This window comes from Monodon monoceros, unplaced genomic scaffold, assembly GCF_005190385.1.
Source record: "Monodon monoceros isolate NGI ecotype Baffin Bay Population unplaced genomic scaffold, NGI_Narwhal_1 Super_Scaffold_7, whole genome shotgun sequence".
NCBI lineage: Eukaryota > Metazoa > Chordata > Mammalia > Artiodactyla > Monodontidae > Monodon > Monodon monoceros.
The window spans coordinates 36,513,245-36,533,545 of NW_021703784.1; the positions used below are offsets into that span (position 1 = coordinate 36,513,245).

Below are 20,301 nucleotides of genomic sequence, written 5' to 3' on the forward strand. Positions count from 1 at the left end.
GTGCAAAATGAGCTCTTTTATTTGTCTGATTTATCCCATGGCCATTTATAATGGGGTGAACAGTTTTTTGTTTTTTGTTTGTCATCAGGGAACAGTCAGTTAGCAGTTAGCCCAAGGCCCAGGTTAGTACATTCTCCTCTCTTTTTTAAAAAATGATGAATATTGACTTATCATGATACGAATTGACAGAAAGGAACGGTAACATATTCCTGTTTGAAGATACGTTTTGGGAATTCCCTGGTGGTCCAGTGGTTAGAACTCTGTGTTCTGACTGCCGAGGGCCCGGGTTCGATCCCTGGTTGGGGAACTAATCCCACAGGCCATGCGGCACGGCCAAAAAACAAGAAAAAATAAATAAAAAGTTTCAAGAAGAACGTAAGCCTATCCTGGGAAACGGAGGTTCTCATCATCTGGAAAAAGGCTTTCTGCTCAGCCTACTGCTCTGACAGAGAGACTTACTGTTGCTTCACAATTTCGACTTGTTTAAAGTTTTATTTTCCAATCTAGGTGGGTTTATTTTCCCTCTTCAAAGAATATGGCCACACATGAAGAATTGGAATCTGTCAGGTGGAGAATTCATCTCAGTCATATAATTACTGAGCTGAGCAGGTTAGATCAAAGTGAGGGCATTGTTTTGCTATAGGACATTGCTTCAAAGAGCAGTTAAACTGCAAACAATATAAAGGCTTTATTGTCCCCCCACCATTTAATGTCATTTAAATCATCAAGAATCATTTCCCATAAATGTATGGCAAATAGTGGGATTTTAATTCCTGCTTGAAAAAGTCTGCTTTCAGACCTTCCTGGAAAGCAAAGGAAGTTTTCTATCTGCCATTATACATTCACATTTCCGGGCATGAAAGGCTTAAATTGCCCGAAGTGTAGGTTTTGTTTTTGTTTTTTCAATTATAACCAAATATCTCTGTAAACCTCTTCATGTTTCAGAGAGCCAGTTAAGCAATTTCCCCTTAGATGTGTCTTTGATGTGAAAATAAACATAGGCTGGAGTGAAAGCTGAGGTCTCTCTAAAGGAACATCTCTCTGTATGGTTCATAGTTACTCAGACTAACATCAGACCAGAGAAAACACACATCAACACCCTGTATCGAACCTTGATACAGTTGCTATAAGAAAAATATTTCTTCAAAAGTTTCAAAAGAATGATGACACCAATGCCAAAAACATCAAAGGAGCTGTTTGGTGCTTTCAGGTACTTTGCCAAACTACCTTCTAAATGCTGCTTAACATTCCTTTGTAATGGAGTTAAAGATGAGCCTGAAATTGCAGGGACCTCTTAAAAGGTCTGCTCATCGCTCCCGCCTCTGTCTCCAGGTGATAGCATCCAAACCAGTTAACACGCTGCAGACCTGGGTTGTCTAAACATGATTCAGATGGAAGTTTTATGTTCAGGATATTCTTGTGCATCGAGGGGAGAATTGGTGGAGATATCATCTCTGGACCTCCCCTGGGTATACCTTGTCGAGCTATGTGAAGACAATGGGAACCCTGTTAGAATCCTGCTGTCATGGAACAGCCGCCCTCATTCTTAATTCATAACGCTCTCCTTTCATAAAGGCTGTGGAAGAGCTGGGTTAATGACCACACGTGGCAAGTTGAAAGAGAAACCAAAATAAATGTGTGCATTTAGCCTCTGCTCAGCTTTTCAATTTTAATCAGTCAAGAAAAATGTGCATTTACCTTATGAAGACTCTAACTGGAACGTAATTATTGGCTTTATTACATCTTTGTTTTAGTTGGGAATCGTTTGTTGTAAGCGACAGAAGCCCCCTTGAAGTATCATGAGGGAAAAAAAAAGGTGTAGGTGTGTATGTTGGGGGGAGATTTATTGGAAGGTTACAGGGCATCTCAATTACAGGAAGTATAATTGACTCTCCCAAAGGGCTGGAACCAGGAATTGGAAAGCTTCAGGAATCTCTGCATCTCTGTCTCTCCCACTCCTTCCTCCCTCCCCCTCTCTTTCAGCGTGGTTTCTCATCCTGGCTTTACTCTGGGCATCAGTTTCATTCTCCCATCTCTGTAGACTCGCTTTCTCTGTCTCTCATTGTACATGACTGAGAATGATGCCAGTACAGGCAGCCCTACATCTCTCTCATTTCGAGTGCACAAAGACGGTTGAGACGGTCTTGTTTCAATTTCTGATTACTAGAAAAGCATTGAAATGGTTCAACTTGAATCAAATGTCCGCCTTGATCCAGTCTGCTTGGGGCTCGGGGAGATGGGATGTCCCACCGTCAGAAGCAAGCCCCACTACCGGATTCTCAGAAAAGTGTGGTTATTTAGCATGGGCAGACATACTGAATAACATGTTTGCATCAATCTTAATTATATAGATAATATATGTTCCTGTATAGAAAAATTAGAAAACACAGACATATGAGCAAAGTGGGAAAAACAATCATCATGCTGCCACCAGAAAGTACTTCAGAATCTTGAAGTGTTTCCTTCTAGACATTTTATTTTGCTTTAAATAATCTTTTTGACCGCCTATTTGTTTGGGTTATACTAGAGATGAGTTACAGTGGTCACCAAGATAGACACAGCTCAAGCCTCCCTCTCTAGGGCTTATTGGGAGATAGATAGGGCTTGCATGGGAGATAGACTTATCTAGGGCTTTCATGGGAGACAGACTTAAAAATTGGAAGTAAATGAATACAAATATTAGGAAATTGTAATAAACACTGTAAAGGAAACAATCAGGAGGTTGAGTTGGAAGACAACCATGAGAGCATATTTTAGGTAGGTGGTCATGGAAAACCTCTGCTGAGGTCACACTGAAGAAAAAGAAGGAGCTAGCACTGATAAGAGTGAGAAGAGGTAGAGGAGCTGGAGAGTTACAGAGCAGAAGACCTGAAGCTGAAATCACCTTTTGTGTTTGGGGGAATTAAAAAAAAATAATATGGCTGGAGCTTAGGTGTGAGAGGACCATCCCTTTTGTTGCTATGAGGAGAACACACTGGGATGGGCGGGGGCTGTGTGAGGAATAGATTGGGTTGGGGAGAGGCAAAATGTAGGGTCAGATTCTCAGAATGGGGTTGAACAATACTTGGTACCTCACTGTGCATGAAGCAGAGGGGGCGTGAGGGAAAAGGAAGAATGTGGTCGGAGAGAATTAGGCTGGGAAGAATAGGAACCCTTAGTACCTATTTAAGTCAAATAAGCCCTTTAGGATGAGGGAGAAATGCTGCCACGGAATTAGGAGTGGCTGGGTTTTATACTGGTATTATTTTACAAAAAAGTGGGGACTCTTCAGTACCTGGGTTCAAACCCCAAAATAATGAATTGCAACAATCCTGGGATGGTGTGAGGGCATTCTCTCTGCCACCTGGGTTTTCCTGATATTCACATTGGCCAACGTTTTGGAATAAATCCAATTCCCACAGGCGTAAGTAAAGAAGAGCAAGCTCTTAGAACACCGGTACTTTTCCTATCACTCCAGTATCTCTCAGCCCTGCCCCAGTTCCCAGCAGCTCTGCAGCTGGACAAAGAATTGCTAAGAATCAGCCCTATGGTTTATGAAGCCCTGTGGTATGATTCATGGCCAATGGCAGAGAATCATAGACGTCCCATAAACTGATTCATCTAATGTTCCAAGACCACTGACTGCCCAGTAAGTCAAATCATCCACCAGCCAGCGAGCTAGTGCTGGACTGAGCTTGTGTGAACACATGAGATGCACAAGTGCTCTCTCTTCCACTGACTCCTTGGAATCACACTGAAGTGAAAAACTCACAGACCTGAATCAATTACCAAAGACAATATTAGACAGAAAGTGCTAAAATCATTAAAGCAGGAAGAAAGAACCTGAGGGAAAGTAGGAGGGCAAGGCCTCACAGAGGAGATACACTGACCTTGAGCTAGGCCCGTTAGAATGAAAGCTTCCAGACTGGGCCCTCCAGCTAAGGAGGAGAGAGAAGCCACTTGATTAATGGTACTTAATACATTGTACATTCTGCTGAGAAGGACATTTAGAGATTTCCAGAGAATTGCCAACATTTTAGACATAGCATTTTTGGGGGATCTGCTTCGATATATTTTGGGCAAAAAGTGAGTCATGATAAAAGTATTTCATGCACAAAGTGGTTGGGTTTTTCAAGCTTTTATAGAATATTCTGTTCATTTTCTATTAAACACAGAGGGTCCATCTCTGAAAGGTGGCCCCACCAGCCCCTGCTTTATGATGATTGTAGCAACTAGTCAGGAAGACCAAGGAGATAGTCATCAGGATAATCACACTGGTTACCACTAAGTGGATCTAGAATGACACTGTTTAAGCTAGTAGACAATATGGCAAAGTACTTCTACCTTGAATTTTCTAATTTAATTTCAACATTCCCCTGTTGTTAGACAACTTTTGTTACACTGTCACTAGCAGTGTAGCAGAATATCATAAAACAATCTTATCATTTGCATATTTGGGGGTGTATTTCCTTGGAAGGGAGAGGGATTCCTTTCCTATCTTTCCAAACAAAGGCCACTCTCCTCCACAGCTAATCCCATACACACCTCGGCATAGCAAACATCACATTGCACTGTTCCTTTTCGTTTTATTTCCAGACAGACTGGTACACTCCTTTTTGTTTGTTTTTATCAATTCTCACATTTATTGAGCACTATGTTCTAAGACCAAATTTTGCAGGCTCTTTATGTGCTCTAGCTACTTGGTCCTCACAACAACCCTAAGACATCGACAGCCTCACAGAATATATACTTGGTGCTAAATAAATATCTGTTGAACGAATGAGTAAACAGATGCCATTTTACAGATGAGGAAAGGCTCGTTTTGTTGTCTGCAGTTTGCCTTTGTCTAGCACATGCTGGCATGTAACAGTCAGGACAGCAGGAAGCCTCACACAGGCTCAGACTCAAGTTCTGCCTCTTCTACTGAAAAAGAGCCACCAGTGATGGAGCGCTGCCCTGAGCTGGGAATGCTGCTGGTACTTTACTTACATGGTTCCTAATCCCCCTAAAACCCCATCCGACAGGGAGGACAGTGACTGGTTCAAGCTCAGTGAAGAGGAGGGAAGTAGCATTCACATCCCAGGTTTACTAGCAGCTCAATTCCATGTTCCTTTGAGATCCTGCAGCCTCCCGTTCATCTTGATAAAACAGGATGTGTAAAATATATGATAGTACTTATATGTGGAATCTAAAAAAATGATACAAAGGAACTTATTTACAAAACAGAAATAGACTCACAGACGTAGAAAACAAACTCATGGTTACCAAAGGGGAAGAGGGGAGGGATAAATTAGGAGTCTGGGGTTAACAGATATACACTACTATATGTAAAATACATAAACAACAAGGACCTACTGTATAGCACAGGGAACTATATTCAATACCTTGTAATAACCTGTAATGGAAAAGAATCTGAAAAAGAATCTATATATATGTGTGTATAACTACCACTCTGAGACAGTGTTGCATGGGTTCTCATCCCTCTTCCCTCAGTGAATGTTTTGTGAGTTGATGATAAACTTGGAACATTCTCCAAGGGGAAGGGCTAGAAGTGTGCAAACTGAGAAAATGCTGTAATGAGACGTCCTCACTCTGCCCTGCAATGAGGAGTGTGTTTCTGAGGCAATTTCCATCTCTTCTGGTTACTCTTCTACAAGCAGCCATTAACAATAAGAAGGGGGCAGAGAGGCACTAAAGAAGTTCTGAATGTGGGACTCTTTGGCATGTAGTGTCTTTAGAAGGACAGTGTGTTGACTTGTTTTCTCTACAAAGATCCTGAATTTGCAGTGCTCTGGATTCTATATAAAACTTTATCTTTTGTTTCATTAAAAACATAGCTATTTTATTGACTTAAGTGGTCACATTTCTCAGAGTCCAGACCTTATGGAACAAAGTTATGGGACAAATTTTCCAGATAGATCTAATATGCCTTCCCCGACACCTTCCACCAAAAAAATAATAAAATAAAATAAAATAATAAATCACACTTTATTCTGAAGGAATAAAAATGGAAGTTCCTAAAAATTATACAGGAAGTATCATTTACATGGGACATTGAGTCAAGGTGGGGCTTAGAATTGCACCCCAGGAGGCTCAGCACCACCTGGAATCCATCACAAAGCTTCACACACACCTTCACGTTTGGTTTACATGGATGACAACGTTGTTTCAGTTCTCAGAGCTTCTCATTCCTTGACTTCAGGGTTCAGAAGAAAGTTATCACTCAAGCAAAACTCTAGTGGAACCATTAAACTGCTTGTGAATTGGATATGAAGATGTTTACCACAGCCGTCTTCTTACCATTGTTTTACTGCTCAGTTGTTAGAAGGGTCCAGCTTCTCAAGTACTGAGATCATCCAACAAACTACTATTTGAACACCTGTAATGTGCCCAGCATTGTGGTTAGTACTAAAAGGAGCCATTCAAGTATAAGACACAGTGCCCAAGCTCAAAGACCTTAAAATCTAGCTGGGCAAATCTAATTACTATATGGACATAAAACAATACCTCGCAATACAGGGAAGCACTACGGAGAAGCTCTGAACTCTACAAGGGCTAAATAAGAAGTAGGAGCTTTTTGGTGTCTTCAGCAAAAGCCTTATAACCCCATCTCGTTTGTTTGGGGGCAGGAGAGCCAGGGAAGAATCACTCTTACCTTCAAGTACTGTGATGAGCTGGAATCTGCTGTTTCAGGATCCCAAACATTTTTACTTCAAGAATCAAATCGAGTCATAAATTATTGGGGGAGTTGATCTCTTTCTCATATTACCTATTCTGAACCCTATCTCTAATCAGCCATGAGTAAAATGGCCTGAGGAAAGCTTACAGAGGATGGGACCAAGATATCCCCTTAAGTATCTAAGCAGCGGTAAATTTGGTTCTCGTGTTTATTTCTTTTTGAGAAAGACAGAAATCTTCTTGATTTTTCCTTCTTGAGGAAAAAAAATGTGACCTATGGACTGAATTGTTACCTTTGTGTGGCATAGTCCCTGTTTCTAGGGCAACACAGGAGACAAAGAATGCATTTATTTGTGGAAAGGGATGGGGGCAGGGAAAGAAACAGAAACCAGAGGATTGTGCAATAATGGCGTTCTTAAATCCTTCCAGGAAGTTTGTGTTTCTAGGCCTTTGGAAGAGTAAAGCACAGCTGTTGAAAAAGGAGAGTTTACCAGGGGACTGCAGCCCTGATGCCACTGTGTATTGGATTTTCCTTGTCCATATGCTTCTCGGCACCTCCATTCGCAGCCCTTGGGGCAGGCAGGCCACGGTGTGGTGTCTGGGCCCTGCCCTGAGCAGGCCTACCCCTTCCCCCAGTAGAGACCGCAGGCCTCAAATAGCACGGAGGTGTTCAAGGAGAAGAGTCAGAACAAGGATGAGAGTAAAAGGAAACAGTCTGCTGGGTCTCAGCGAAGGGAAATACACTGATTCCTGTGTCATATGCAAGCCAGACGAGACTTGCCGTGTTGAAATCCTTCCCAAAAGAAGCCATTTTCTTGGATGGCTAGTGAAAGGGTGATATTGTATGCATAATCTCACAAATTAAACATAATAATTTTGGGGAGCAGGTTTATTGTACAAAACAAAATGTGCCTCTCAGTCCATCTAGAAAAAGTATAAATATTGAAATGTAGCACTCATTTGAAGCCTTTACATGCTGCCATGAGCTTAGTCATCTGCGTTTCTCTCATGCCAGGGATCATTGCACAGAACCCTCTCTGGATGCTCAATAAATCTTTTTGAATGACCAAGTGACCCTTTGTCTCTTCCCTTTCTTCTGTTGGAGCCTCGAGAGTGATGTCCTGAGCTTTCACCATCAACCTCCGACCAATGATGTCACCATCCTCTCCTGCCATCCATCTCTATGAGTCCTGAATGCCCTTACCCTTGCCCTGTGCATGCCATACGTCTTCATTCTGTTATTCTTCTACCTTGGCTCTCTGTGTCCATTGTGTTGAGAACAGTGTTGGCATGTGGCAAATTGAAGGCCAAAGGAAAGCAAGCAGTGTAGTAAGTGATTCAGAAGAAGGCCTTTGGAACCAGACTCGGGTTGCCAGCCTGCTTCCATATCGTGCACTATGCAATCTTAAAGTCAGAAGCTGCAATTTCTTCACGTGAAAATGAAGATCAGGATACATGTTCAGAGAGCTGTGAGAAGATTAAATGGGACTCTACACAACTCTTGTTTTAAGAGCACCTGTCTTAAATTAAGTATTCAATACATAGTAGTTCTGAAGTGAGAGCCTTTGGGGGGCCTCTTGCTTTTGAGGGCCCCTTCTTCCTTATAAAAACTTTTAAAATTATATTTTATGACTGTGTTGACATCAAGATAAATATATTACTATATATATTAAAACATTTCCTCAACCTAAAAGTTCAGTTTTTCTTCCATACTAAATTAAATTATATTTTCATGGGCCCCTAAGACTACTGTAGGCCCTGGGCACTGTGCCTACCCAGCCTAATGGATAAGTCAGCCCTGGTGAGAGATTTGTTCTGGAGATTCTTTCCTCTACCCTTTCAATATTATTAACTGCTTTCTGGAAACTGTTTGTCCCCTCTGGCTTTCAGGGTATACCCTTATACTTCTACCTGCCCCCACCCCGTCTTCCCCAGCCACCTGGAAGGTCTACACTGTGGAGCTCCCAACTTCCCTAAACCAGCTGCCATCTTTCTTGATGTAAACCCATGTCTTCATTCCTCTGACTGAGTCTCATTCCCTTAGGACGATTCCTGGCCTGGTAAGGTGGCATTGAATTTTCTGATAAACTATTTCTCACTGAGGTATTCATGATATGACTCTCTGTGTTCTCTCTCTCCTTCTAGAATACAGTATTTCCATTTTGTCACAGAAATTTTTGAGACTCTATACCACAATTCAAAGCCATATAGCCGATGGAGACATTTTAGTCCAGCAAAGAAAATACTTCAGAGCAAAGATTGAACTTTGAGAATCACTGAGATTGTATTGTGCCTCACTTTTGTGCATTCATTGGGCCTTGGTGACATAACTTTGATTAGAAGCTTCTACAAGGCAGGACATAGACTATCCCCAAAATTCTCTTGGTAAATATCATGCCTGATGAAGTCCTAATGGAATCTCTTTAACCATGGGGATGTCTTCCATGTGTCACTGAGAAGGACTTCTGTTTCCCACCTTAAGTCATCCATCCAGCTATGCTTGGTGGTGACTTTACACCATGATACATATGCCTAAAAAACAATTCTCACTCCCTCATTGTCTATTATTTTCTGGGTTCAGGCAGGAAAGTGTTCTCAGAGATAATCCTATTTATGAAGGAGGGAACTGTGGTCCATAGAAGAGAAATAACTTCCTGAAATAGCAAAGCAAGTAATGCCAGAATCAGGACTAGATCCTGGGCCAGCCTCCTCAATACCTGCGTGTGGGCACCAGTTATTTATCTCTGTCAGGGCCTGGGGTACCGTTTACTCCCCAGCACAGGCTCAGCGGTGGGAATCCTTGGTTTGGTGCCGGGCTTTACTGTTTAGTGTTTGTGTGACCTTGAAGAGTTCCTCAGTCTCCCAACCTCAATTTTCTCATCGCTAAAAGGGAGGGGGGAGGGTAGAAATAGTATCAACCTTATAGAGTTGTTGTTGCGAGGATTCTTAGAGTCGTTCTGTGAGAATTAGATGCGACGATCCATACAAAAAGCTTAGCACGATGGCTAGCACCCAAGCCCTCAATAAATGACTTTGTTGTTGTTGTTATTACTATTATTACTACTACTACTGCTACTACTGCTACCACCGCCGCTAATTCTATTACTCCATCTCCAACCCTGGTGGCTTAGAGAAAGTCCTGGAGCTGCTTCCCAGAGTATGTACTGAACTGCCCAGGGAGTGGCCTGAGCATTAGAGAATCTGGCAGAACAGGTTTTTTCAAAGCAGTGGAAAATAAATCAAAGGCAATAACCCAAACCTGGAAAAAGAATGTTTTCCTTTGTTTTTTCTTTACCAGTTGTGGAAAAAACCTTCAAAATGTAACATGCTGAAATAAATCAGCGTGGCCTCTCTTAAGGTAACACGGCTGACCCTCTTTGGTCTGTGCTCTTCCTGACCGCCTGTGGACAGACGGTAACCACTTTCAGTTCGTGCCAAATGCAGTGATGGCTGACAGTGCTCTGTGATGACGTTGGCCTATATCAGTGAATAGACAAGATTAGGAGTCAGGGAAACATGGAGAGACAGCAAAGATGAGGGGAACAAAAGCTTCACAGCCAGGTACAAAGGGTACCCTACGCCTTGCTGCAAACTGCTCATCACCAAATGTTAAATCTCATGGGATTTAGTTAGGGCTTTTGGTTGAAAGTAACAGAAGCTCAACTCACATTAGCTTAAGCAACAAGGAGACTTTATTGTAAAGATTCCATAGTGTATCAAGGAAAACAACGAGAGAGGCAGAGCTGGCCTAAGATTGAAATCAGGCCCTCAAATGCCATCAAAATTTGTGTCCTTCCTCTCTGCATCATTCCCTCTCTTTCCACAGACTTATTTCCTCTATGGCTGTGGTTGGCTTGATGGAACAACACTTCACAAGTTTTATAAATGACTGTGCAGCTACCCAAAGAAAGCCTGGTCTCACTTTCTCCGATTTCAGAATTCTCATGGAAGGAATGATTGGCCCAGCTTGGGTCAGGTTCCTTTTTCTGATTGCCCACTAGCAATGGTAAAAGGTAAACATTGGTTACACCAGCATGGTACATCGACCATAACTATACACACTTGTGAGGGGGCAAACCCACAGGTAATGGATTACTGAAACAGGTATCGAGGAACTACATGACAAGACGCATACCATTCACGTTCAGCCCTAGATTGCATCCCCGCCATTCCCTGATTCCTCACCATGTGACGAGAGATCCAGGATATCTCTGTGCTCACTACCCCCTCCCTCTTCGTGCAAGGCAGACCCTAGCCCTGAACAAGGTGACTCCAGCATCATATGGTGGAAGTGACACAGGCTTTAGAACTATGCAGACCTTGAGTTAAAGCCCAGGTCTACCACTTATACCGGGCAAGTTATTTAGCCTCCCTGAGCCTTGGTTTCCTTATCTATAAAATAACGCATATCTAATGGAGTTGTTGTAAAGACTAAGGAAAATAAAATAACCATATTTAAAGTACTTGGCATATAATAGGTGCTCAGTTACGTTAATTTCATTTTCTAATTAGGTTACCTAGAAATCTTCAGGAGGGTGGGGGAGTGATGGTAAGAGAAAAGGGAGGACAGGAGAAGTGATAGAATTTTATATCTGGGAAGTGTCCTTCTGCCTCAGTAATTTGCAATTATCTTGAGCGAACATTAAATAATTGAAGTGGGTCAGCTGCACTGGGAAAGCCACCCTTTGCTAGATATAGCCTCTCACTTTAGAGGCAAAGCAACAAGGATCTCGAGATCAATGGTGCATGTTTTATGCTTCTTATTAATTTACTGGTGTGACTGTATGGTCCTTAAATCTCTCTATATAATGTCTGAAGTTAATAGAATACAGTCTTATCACTGAGTGAGTGATTGAAGTACTTTAATATTTTGTTGTTACTGTTGCTGTTTAGAGAGATGCTCCTCTTTGAGAAGGTAGTAAGCCATATTTTTTTATAAACTAAACTTTATTGAGTTCTTACTTCAGTAAGCCCTGTGCTAAACGTTTACATGTCTCATGTCTTCCTATGAGTTAAGTGCTGTCGTCCCCATTTTCCAGGTAAGGAAATTGAGGCTCAGATAAGTCCAGAGCCAGGATCACTTAGCACTCAGTGACAGATTGGAATTTGAGCGCCGCTTAGCCAGTTCCAGAGCCTGAGTTCTTAACCACTATGCGGTACTGCCTCTCTACACCTTGGTTTTGGCTAAGAGATTTCGAGACGGGCCAGATAAAAAATGAATCCCCGGAAAATCTGTGCTTAGAGTGGCTCATTTGATAAATGATGACCTCATAACTTCTGCGCAGCCACCCAGTATTGCTACAGGGGCTCAAATGCAAAGCTGCAGAATCATAGGAAGAAAAATAGTTAAACAACAGAGAGACTACCTCCTTCGACACGACAACTATTCTGATTACTTACTTAGAGGATAAGAGTGATGATGGGTTGAATCTGTGAAAAAGAAACTGGAAATTGGGTCCCAGCTTTAGACTCTACAGCATTTCCCATCTTGGTCAAAATTGTGTTCAGTCCAGTGGCCTGTGGCCGTGTGGGTTATGTGTGCGTGCATGTGGAATAGTTTGGCCTGTTCCAGAAAACAACACCACTTTGGTGATTAATCACAAGCATTATCAATAGCTCCCCATGACATGTGAAGGATTCTTCATCCATCGGCCAACGTACCAATCATGGGAACCTCTATGACCTGTCACCCCTCACTGACCTGCTCCTCCAGAAACATTTTGCTCTGTTTGTGCTACTGTAAGTTTCATTATATTCCAAACTGGGCTTCATTTGTGCCTCCTCCTATGTGTAAATGGAAAAAACATTCAAGTATTCTGTCTCTTTTGACTAAACGCATCTTGAAAAATATCTCATGTTTTGTTTTCTTATTCCCGCTCTGTCTTTCAGCTCCAGGGTTCCTTGAAAAGAAAACAGATAGTCAACCTGTCCCCTGCCAACAGCAAGAGGCCTAATGGCTTTGTCGACAACTCGTTCCTTGATATCAAAAGAATCCGTGTTGGGGAAAACCTCACTGCAGGACAAGGGGGCCTCCAAGTAAATAATGGACAAAGTCACATGATGTCAGGGACCTTGCCCATGAGCCAAGCACCCCTGAGAAAGACTGCCACGCTGCCAGCCCATACACATTCTCCTGGAAATGGTATGTTCAACATGGGCTTAAAGGAAGTGAAGAAGGAACCGGGAGAGACTCTCTCTTGCAGCAAGCACGTGGACGGTCAAGTGACCCGGGAGAATATTTTTTCTAACAGGTACGGAGATGACCCCGGAGAGCAGCTGATGGATCCCGAGCTGCAGGAACTGTTCAATGAACTGACCAATATATCTGTGCCTCCCATGAGTGACCTTGAGCTCGAGAACATGATCAACGCCACCATAAAGCAGGACGACCCGTTTAGCATCGACTTGGGTCAGCAAAGCCAGAGGAGCACTCCCCGGCCGTCCTTGCCCATGGAGAAGACGGTGATCAAAAGTGAATACTCACCCGGCCTGACCCAGGGCCCCTCGGGCTCTCCTCAGCTGAGGCCCTCATCCGCCGGCCCTGCGTTCTCCATGGCCACCTCGGCCCTCTCTGCTTCCTCCCCGATCCCTTCGGTCCCTCAGAGCCAGGCTCAGCCCCAGACGGCCTCAGGAGCAAGCCGGGCCCTGCCGAGCTGGCAGGAAGTATCCCACGCCCAGCAGCTCAAACAGATAGCCGCTAATCGTCAGCAGCACGTCCGGATGCAGCAGCACCAGCCGACCAGCTGGCCAGGCCTGCCCTCTTCGGCGGGGCCCTCCCCAGGTCCATTTGGGCAGGAGAAAATCCCCAGCCCCTCTTTTGGCCAGCAGCCATTCAGCCCCCAGAGCTCCCCCATGCCGGGGGTCGTGGGCGGTGGCAGCCAGTCGAAGGTCATGGCGAACTACATGTACAAGGCCAGCCCCTCGGCCCAGGGAGGGCCTCTGGACGTGCTCCTGCAGCAGAAGCCTCAGGATCTTAGTCGGAGTTTTATGAACACCCCACACACAGCCATGGAGCCCCGACATGGCAGCACCAAGCCTTTGTTTCATTTTAACTCAGATCAAGCCAACCAGCAGATGCCTTCCGTTTTGCCTCCCCAGAGCAAGCCTCCTCTCCTGCATTATACCCAGCCGCAGCCACAGCCGCAGCAGAGCTCGATTTCAGCCCAGCAGCAGCAGCAGCAGCAGCAGCCACAGCCGCAGCCACAGCAGCCACAGCCGCAGCCACAGCCGCAGCCACAGCAGCAGCAGCCACAGCCGCAGCCAGCAGCTCAGCCCACCCAACCTCTCTCGAGCCAGCCTTTGCTGAGGTCGCCGTTACCACTTCAGCAAAAGATCCTGCTGCAGAAGATGCAGACTCAGCCCATCACAGGACTGGGGTACCAAGTCTCCCAACAGCACAGACAGGTAAGGGCTGTGCTCCTCCCAACGCAGAGTACCCAGACACCATTCGGCTTGGTCCTGTTGCTTTGGTTCCCATTATGTTTGCACTGGGACAGAATCAAGACCACAAAGACAGCGATGGTGCTGACAGATGCCTCTGAAGACCTCATGAAGGTTCACTTGAGGCATCTGGAGGCAAGAGCATCTTCCTTGTAGAGCATCACTGTCATTGGGGTCTGTTGTGATCAAAGGCTCTTGCTTATTAAGAATGTTGCCTTAGAATCCATGCCTTTAGTGACAAGTCCAGTTGTCAGTTACATTCTGATATGCCCATGCCTGGTTTATTTGTTCAGTCAATAAATCAGTCATTAAGTTGGCATGCATGCCCTGAGTACCTACCGCATGCATGAGGTTGTGACTGTGCTGAGTACTGAAATAAGGCCAGACATGATCTTAAGAGTGTTTAATGACAAATCTCCACCCACACCAACCAACTGAAATGTCTAAACTTCCAACCCATCATAATGGATCCTGCTGTGATTCCATGCTGCTGCATGAAGGTTGAGTATCCACCTTAAATAAGACATGTTCTCTGTCTGCAAGTACAGTCTGGAGAGGTCGACAGGCTTTAAAAGCTATCATTTTAATATTGAGTGGAAAGGATAATGACATGGAGCACAAAGCTTGGGTATTTACTGAGCAAGGGGAAATCAGGAAAGGCTGCCGGAGAAGGTAATGTGTGAATTAAGTGTTAAAGCATGAAATTGTCATGACTACCAACAGAAAAAAATCTGTGGTTACCTTATATCCTGTGGTTAACATAAAGCAGAGGTTTTATTCTGCCCCAAACAGGAATCATATGAAGAGATAGCCCTGTGTCTCCAGAACACACACTGGTGAATCAGTGCCGATCCCCAGGGAACTTGCAAGGAAAAATTCTTCCTGGAATAAGTGAGGGAAGGCAGGCAGGAAGGCTGAATGTTGCTTTGTGCATGTAACTTGACAGATCTGCGTTAGCGTCCAAGCACAAAGACAGCACGTTACCTGTCAAAACAATGTGTCAGGACAGTATGACGGCACAGAGCCTGGTTCCAATCACATTCCTAGAGTAGTTTGTATGGCTACTGCCCAGAAAAGAATGCCACCAGCACCACAGATTGTGGCCAAGCTAACCTTTGCCTTAGATATATGCCAGGAGAAAACTAGACTCAACTAGGATTCAAGAGCTGTGTCCCAAGTAAACTTTCGGCTCTTAACCACTTACGAAGTGTGTTTTTCTAAATCGTAGATTATGAAGAATGGACTTGGAGTAGAGTCGTGTGTACATTACAAAGTTCCATTTTTAGCTTGGGTAATTTGGGGATCGTTTAAAAGCAAACAGTATTGTGGAACTACTTTCTAATATTCTGTGTAGCCACTATGCTGTGGGTGAATCTGGGTTTAAATTCTAACTCTGACGTTCTAGCTGTGTGACCTCCAGCGAATCAGTGAGCCTCTCTAAGCCTCAGTTTCCTCACCTGTAAATGAGGATGATAATGTACATCCTAGGATTTTGGGAGAGTAAGTGATGTATCTCTCAGGTGGGGGTCTAGAATAAAGTTGGCTATTATTGTGATTATCATGGAAAGGGCCATACATGATATCAGAATATTTTTCAACATGCATTACTTTTATGTAGGAAGCCCATTGAAGTCTCAAATTTTTTCATAAGCAGTACTAGAGGAATAAAAGAGAACAATCTTTAATTCTGTCCAGCAATATGGTGAGTGGGTAGCGATTTACCTTTCCTGGGCCTGGACTTCTGACCATAAAAATGACCATAAATAATGAGATATTGGTAGAAGTTAGCATTTATTGAGTATTTACTCTGTAACTGGCATGACCTCTTCCCCCCTTGATTGTGGTGTCTCATTTTACCCATATAAACTAATTACCATTATTCTCATTTTATAGGTGAGGCAAATGAGGCACAGAGAAGTTAAAATGACTTTTCCAAAGTTACACAGATAATAAGGAGCAGAGCCAGGATTCTGATGGCCTCCTTTGAAGGTTGTACTTTCAGACTTGAGGCTATACTGCTCACAAGAAGGATTTGCTGGGAAATGAATGGCCATTTGTAGATCATTGTGAAATTCTCAAAAGAAATATTTCTTATAATATCGAGCCATATTTACATAATCTACATAGTAAATTAAGTTTGGGGAGGATAGAGAAAGTCTCAAATCTCTAATCACCTTCAGAGCTGTTAAAGAAAAGAATCAAAAAATATCTGTGTGTCACTTGACCTTCCTGAGAGTATTATGAAGCTTAACTAAAATAAGCAATTTACAATAGGAAATATAGCTCTTTGGTACCCCATCAACCCTTCTTTGGGAGCCTTCCTGCCACCTCCAACATCCTCTGTCTTGTTTCTGCCTCTGTTGCTCATATCAACAACTGTCCACCATACTTCTGACCCCTTAGTCCCCATGCCAGCTTCCAGGACCCAAGCACACCAGTGGGTGCTAATGACCAATCCACAAACATCTTCCAGTGCCTTAGATATTTTTTTTTACTTTTCCCAGTGTGTATGACATTTATGATGCCAAGTTAATTTTTATCTTTTCAAGAAGGCCCTCAAAAAGTGGTAGAAATGGTGGTGACATGTCCAGCTAAAGGCCTCTTCTATACAGACAGGCAATGGCTACTCAATCAAAGCCTTATCCCAACCTTGTCAATTGAACTATATTGTCAATTCCGGCTCAACAATTCCATGAAGTGTGACTCTGAAGTGTTCTGTGTCTGAGTTGTGAGCAAGTGTATCAGAGCTTTGTAGTCAAATAAGTGTTACCCTCTTGAAAGCATTCACCTTTGAAGGGGCTGGACGCATTCTAATAATGGTGCTATTGTTCAATACAGTTGCAGAGTTTTTCTCTAGGGATTGTCTTCAGAGCTTTTAGCACATTGAGTGGATTGTTATCAATGCAGTAATATTCATCTTGTTGGGGTTATTTTTGAAAACAGCCAAGCAGAGTAATGCTGCTTTGGGTCAAAAAAACAAAGAATAACTATGATGGGATAGAACTGCATTTCAAGTTTGGTTTGTGAACTTTCCCTGAAGGCAATAAAGAAAGTAAATGAGTTTCTTCCCAAGATGATAATTTTGAGAAGTAATTTTCATTTGGATGTACATATTTCTAGGTTCTTCCATTTTTATTGTCTCATCCGGTATATTGCTAGGTATTCTAAACTCAGAGTAGTTTTAACTCTGCCATTCATAGTAGACAGTACAAATCTGTGTTCTCATCTCAGATTAGCCAAATCACTGATACTCATGACCAAAGCCATAGGAGGGAAGGAAATTAAGCAATTCTTAAGTTTATCAACTAAAGCATCCTGAACGAAAACAGTAGTCACGAATTTTTTTTCTGCTTGTCATACTCACCTTATGTCAAACACAGCAAGATTTACTAGTGGGATATGTTAACTGGGACAATCTAGCCTTGGGAATGGTGGAAATCTTGGTTCTCTGCTACAAAATGATAGATTGAATTTGTTGATCAGTTGTTTACAATTTACCCAGTAGACTGTGCAAAGATGGCCTTCTCTTCACCTTTCAGAACTCTGAACCCAGATAGGGCTGCATGCTCAGGCAGAGACTGAAATTGGGGGAATTCATATGTCCCTCTCCCTTTATTGGGTACCTGCCCGCCTCTGCTCTCCTAGATGTGAATGGCACCCGAGAGATAGATGCAGCATAATCGAATTGTTGGAGACATCTTTATTGTTCCATGCCTGGAGTAGTTTTAAATAATCCCTTCTCTGGAGACTGAGAGAACAAATGGTATTTGATGTTTCACAAAATGTCTTCAGCAACTCTGTCTTGCTAGTGTTTGGGGCTTGGCAAATGGAAATACCTCCTGGCTATAATTTTCATCTTTTTCCGATTGGAAGGTTATGGGAGAGGGCAGGAGAGGGATGTAATGCATGCAGTTCTGATTTATCTTCAAGTCACTGAATACTTGTTTTAAGGTGTGAAAGAATTATTGGTTGACCAGGGCTCATGAGAGTTCAATCCAAAGCCCTAACCTCTTGCACTAGAAAATGGTCTTTTTCAAAGCTGTATAATCAGACACTTAAAAGTGTGAATTTTTTTTTTGTAACATTAGAGCCATGAAACTCAAGTGGATTCTATATTTGGTTTAGAATTCTCCCATCTCTAAAAATTCTGAGAGGGAAGGCAGCCAGTGAATGGATAGTTTGTTATGACCAAAACATAAATTTGTACATTTCCTTTTTAGTTTAAAGCCAAGCTCCTCAATCGTATATTAGGAACCTCACCCCACTCTCTCTACCTAGCCAAGTTTATCCTTCAGTGCACTATATATCAACCCTTGGCATAAATCAAGCAATGTTCTCCTCCCTTCGTCTTTAAGTTAATCTCGTGTATAGCTAACCTTAAAGATGAACACTCAGAAGATTGTTTCCCAGTTGGTCTAGCTGAGGGTGGAGGAATGAGGACTCACTGTAGCTGTCATATACTGACAAAACTTCTAAATCCTTATAATTGCCCAGAGAAAGTGCCAGAGAAGAGATAGAACCTTCATTCAACTGGGAGTGCCTTTTCTAATAGGAAAATAATTATGAATTCAGAGTTCTGCAACAATATAACATCCAAACCACCCCTTTGCTGGGGGCTAGGGGTTGGCTAAAGGGTCAGCCAATTAGGCTAGTGTCAGGGTTTGGTTTTAGGGGCAGAATCAGGTGAGAGGAAGTCAGGAGCATGAACGGCCAAAGACAGAACCCAGCCAAAATCCCAAAAAAGCTAGGAAACAAAATCAGTCAGTATACTCAGAACCGAGGAGTGAATCTAAAAGATGGTAACAAACCCATGATTTCGTAAGTGACCTAAAATCTAGAGTGTAGTTAGGATAGAGACCCAGGAGATGCTAGGTGGTCATTACAAATGACCCTCGACCATTTGGTGATTTCCATTATGACTTACCTTGGCTGGATTATGCTGACAAAAGGGAAGAGTTCTGATACAGATATACTGAGGGCTGTTCATGGCAAACCAGGAGCATTTTTTTTAATACTTTCATTTTATCTTTGATATCTCATCATTTATCTTTTAAGTTTACAAAAGAAACAAAAATTTGTTTTTAATACTCCATGAAACTAGTGCTAAGGCCAGGATCCAGAGTGAATTTCCAGACACACATGTTAATATAATTTATACTGAAGACTTTTTTTTTATTGGAGCATAGTTGATTTACAATGTTATGTTAGTTTCAGGTGTACAACAAAGTAAATCAGTTATACATATACATATATCCACTCTCTTCTAGATTCTTTTCCCATATAGGCCATTACAGAGTATTGATTAGAGTTCCCTGTGCTATGGAGTAGGTCCTTATTAGTTATCCATTGTATATACAGTAGTGTGTATATGTCAATCCCAATCTTTCAGTTTATCCATTCCCTGCCTTACACCCTGGTAACCATTTAGAAAACCAGTTTGTTTTCTACATCTGTAACCCTATTTCTGTTTTGTATATAAGTTCATTTGAACCCCTTTTTTAGATTCCACATATAAGTGATATCATATGATACTTGTCCTCCTCTGTCTGACTTACTTCACTCAGTATAACAATCTCTAGTCCATCCATGTTCCTGCAATGGCACTATTTCATTCTTTTTTATGGCTGAGTAATATTCCATTGTATATATGTACCACATCTTCTTTATCCATTCCTCTATTGATGGACAGTTAGGTTGCTTCCATGTCCTGGCTGTTGTAAATAGTGCTGCAATGAACATTGGGGTGCATGTATCTTTTGGAATTATGGTTTTCTCTGGATATATGCCCAGGAGTGGGATTGCTGGATCATATGGTAGCCCAATTTTCAGGTTTTTAAGGAACCTCCATACTGTTCTCCATAGTGGCTGCACCAATTTACATTCCCACCAACAGTGCAAGAGGGTTCCCTTTTCTCCACACCCCCTCCATGACCATCATCAAAAAGTGTACTGAAGACTCTTTTTTTTTTTAACATCTTTATTGGAGTATAATTGCTTTACAATGTTGTATTAGTTTCTGCTGTATAACAAAGTGAATCAGCCTTATGCATACGTATATCCCCATATCCCCTCCCTCTTGTGCCTCCCTCCCACCCTCCCTATCCCACCCCTTTAGGTGGTCACAAAGCACCGAGCTGATCTCCCTGTGCTATGCAGCTGCTTCCCACTAGCTATCTGTTTTACCTTTGGTAGTGTATATATGTC

General features: G+C 42.6%; 1 protein-coding gene across 1 annotated transcript in view; it reads left to right on the forward strand.

Moving 5' to 3' along the window:
- Positions 1–20,301, forward strand: part of MAML2 (mastermind like transcriptional coactivator 2) — a 360,907-nt gene that overhangs the window by 227,344 nt on the left and 113,262 nt on the right. The window contains exon 2 of the mRNA XM_029209293.1: positions 12,547–14,061. Within this exon, the coding sequence (XP_029065126.1) occupies positions 12,547–14,061 (1,515 nt within the window). The remainder of the gene's footprint in view (positions 1–12,546; positions 14,062–20,301) is intronic.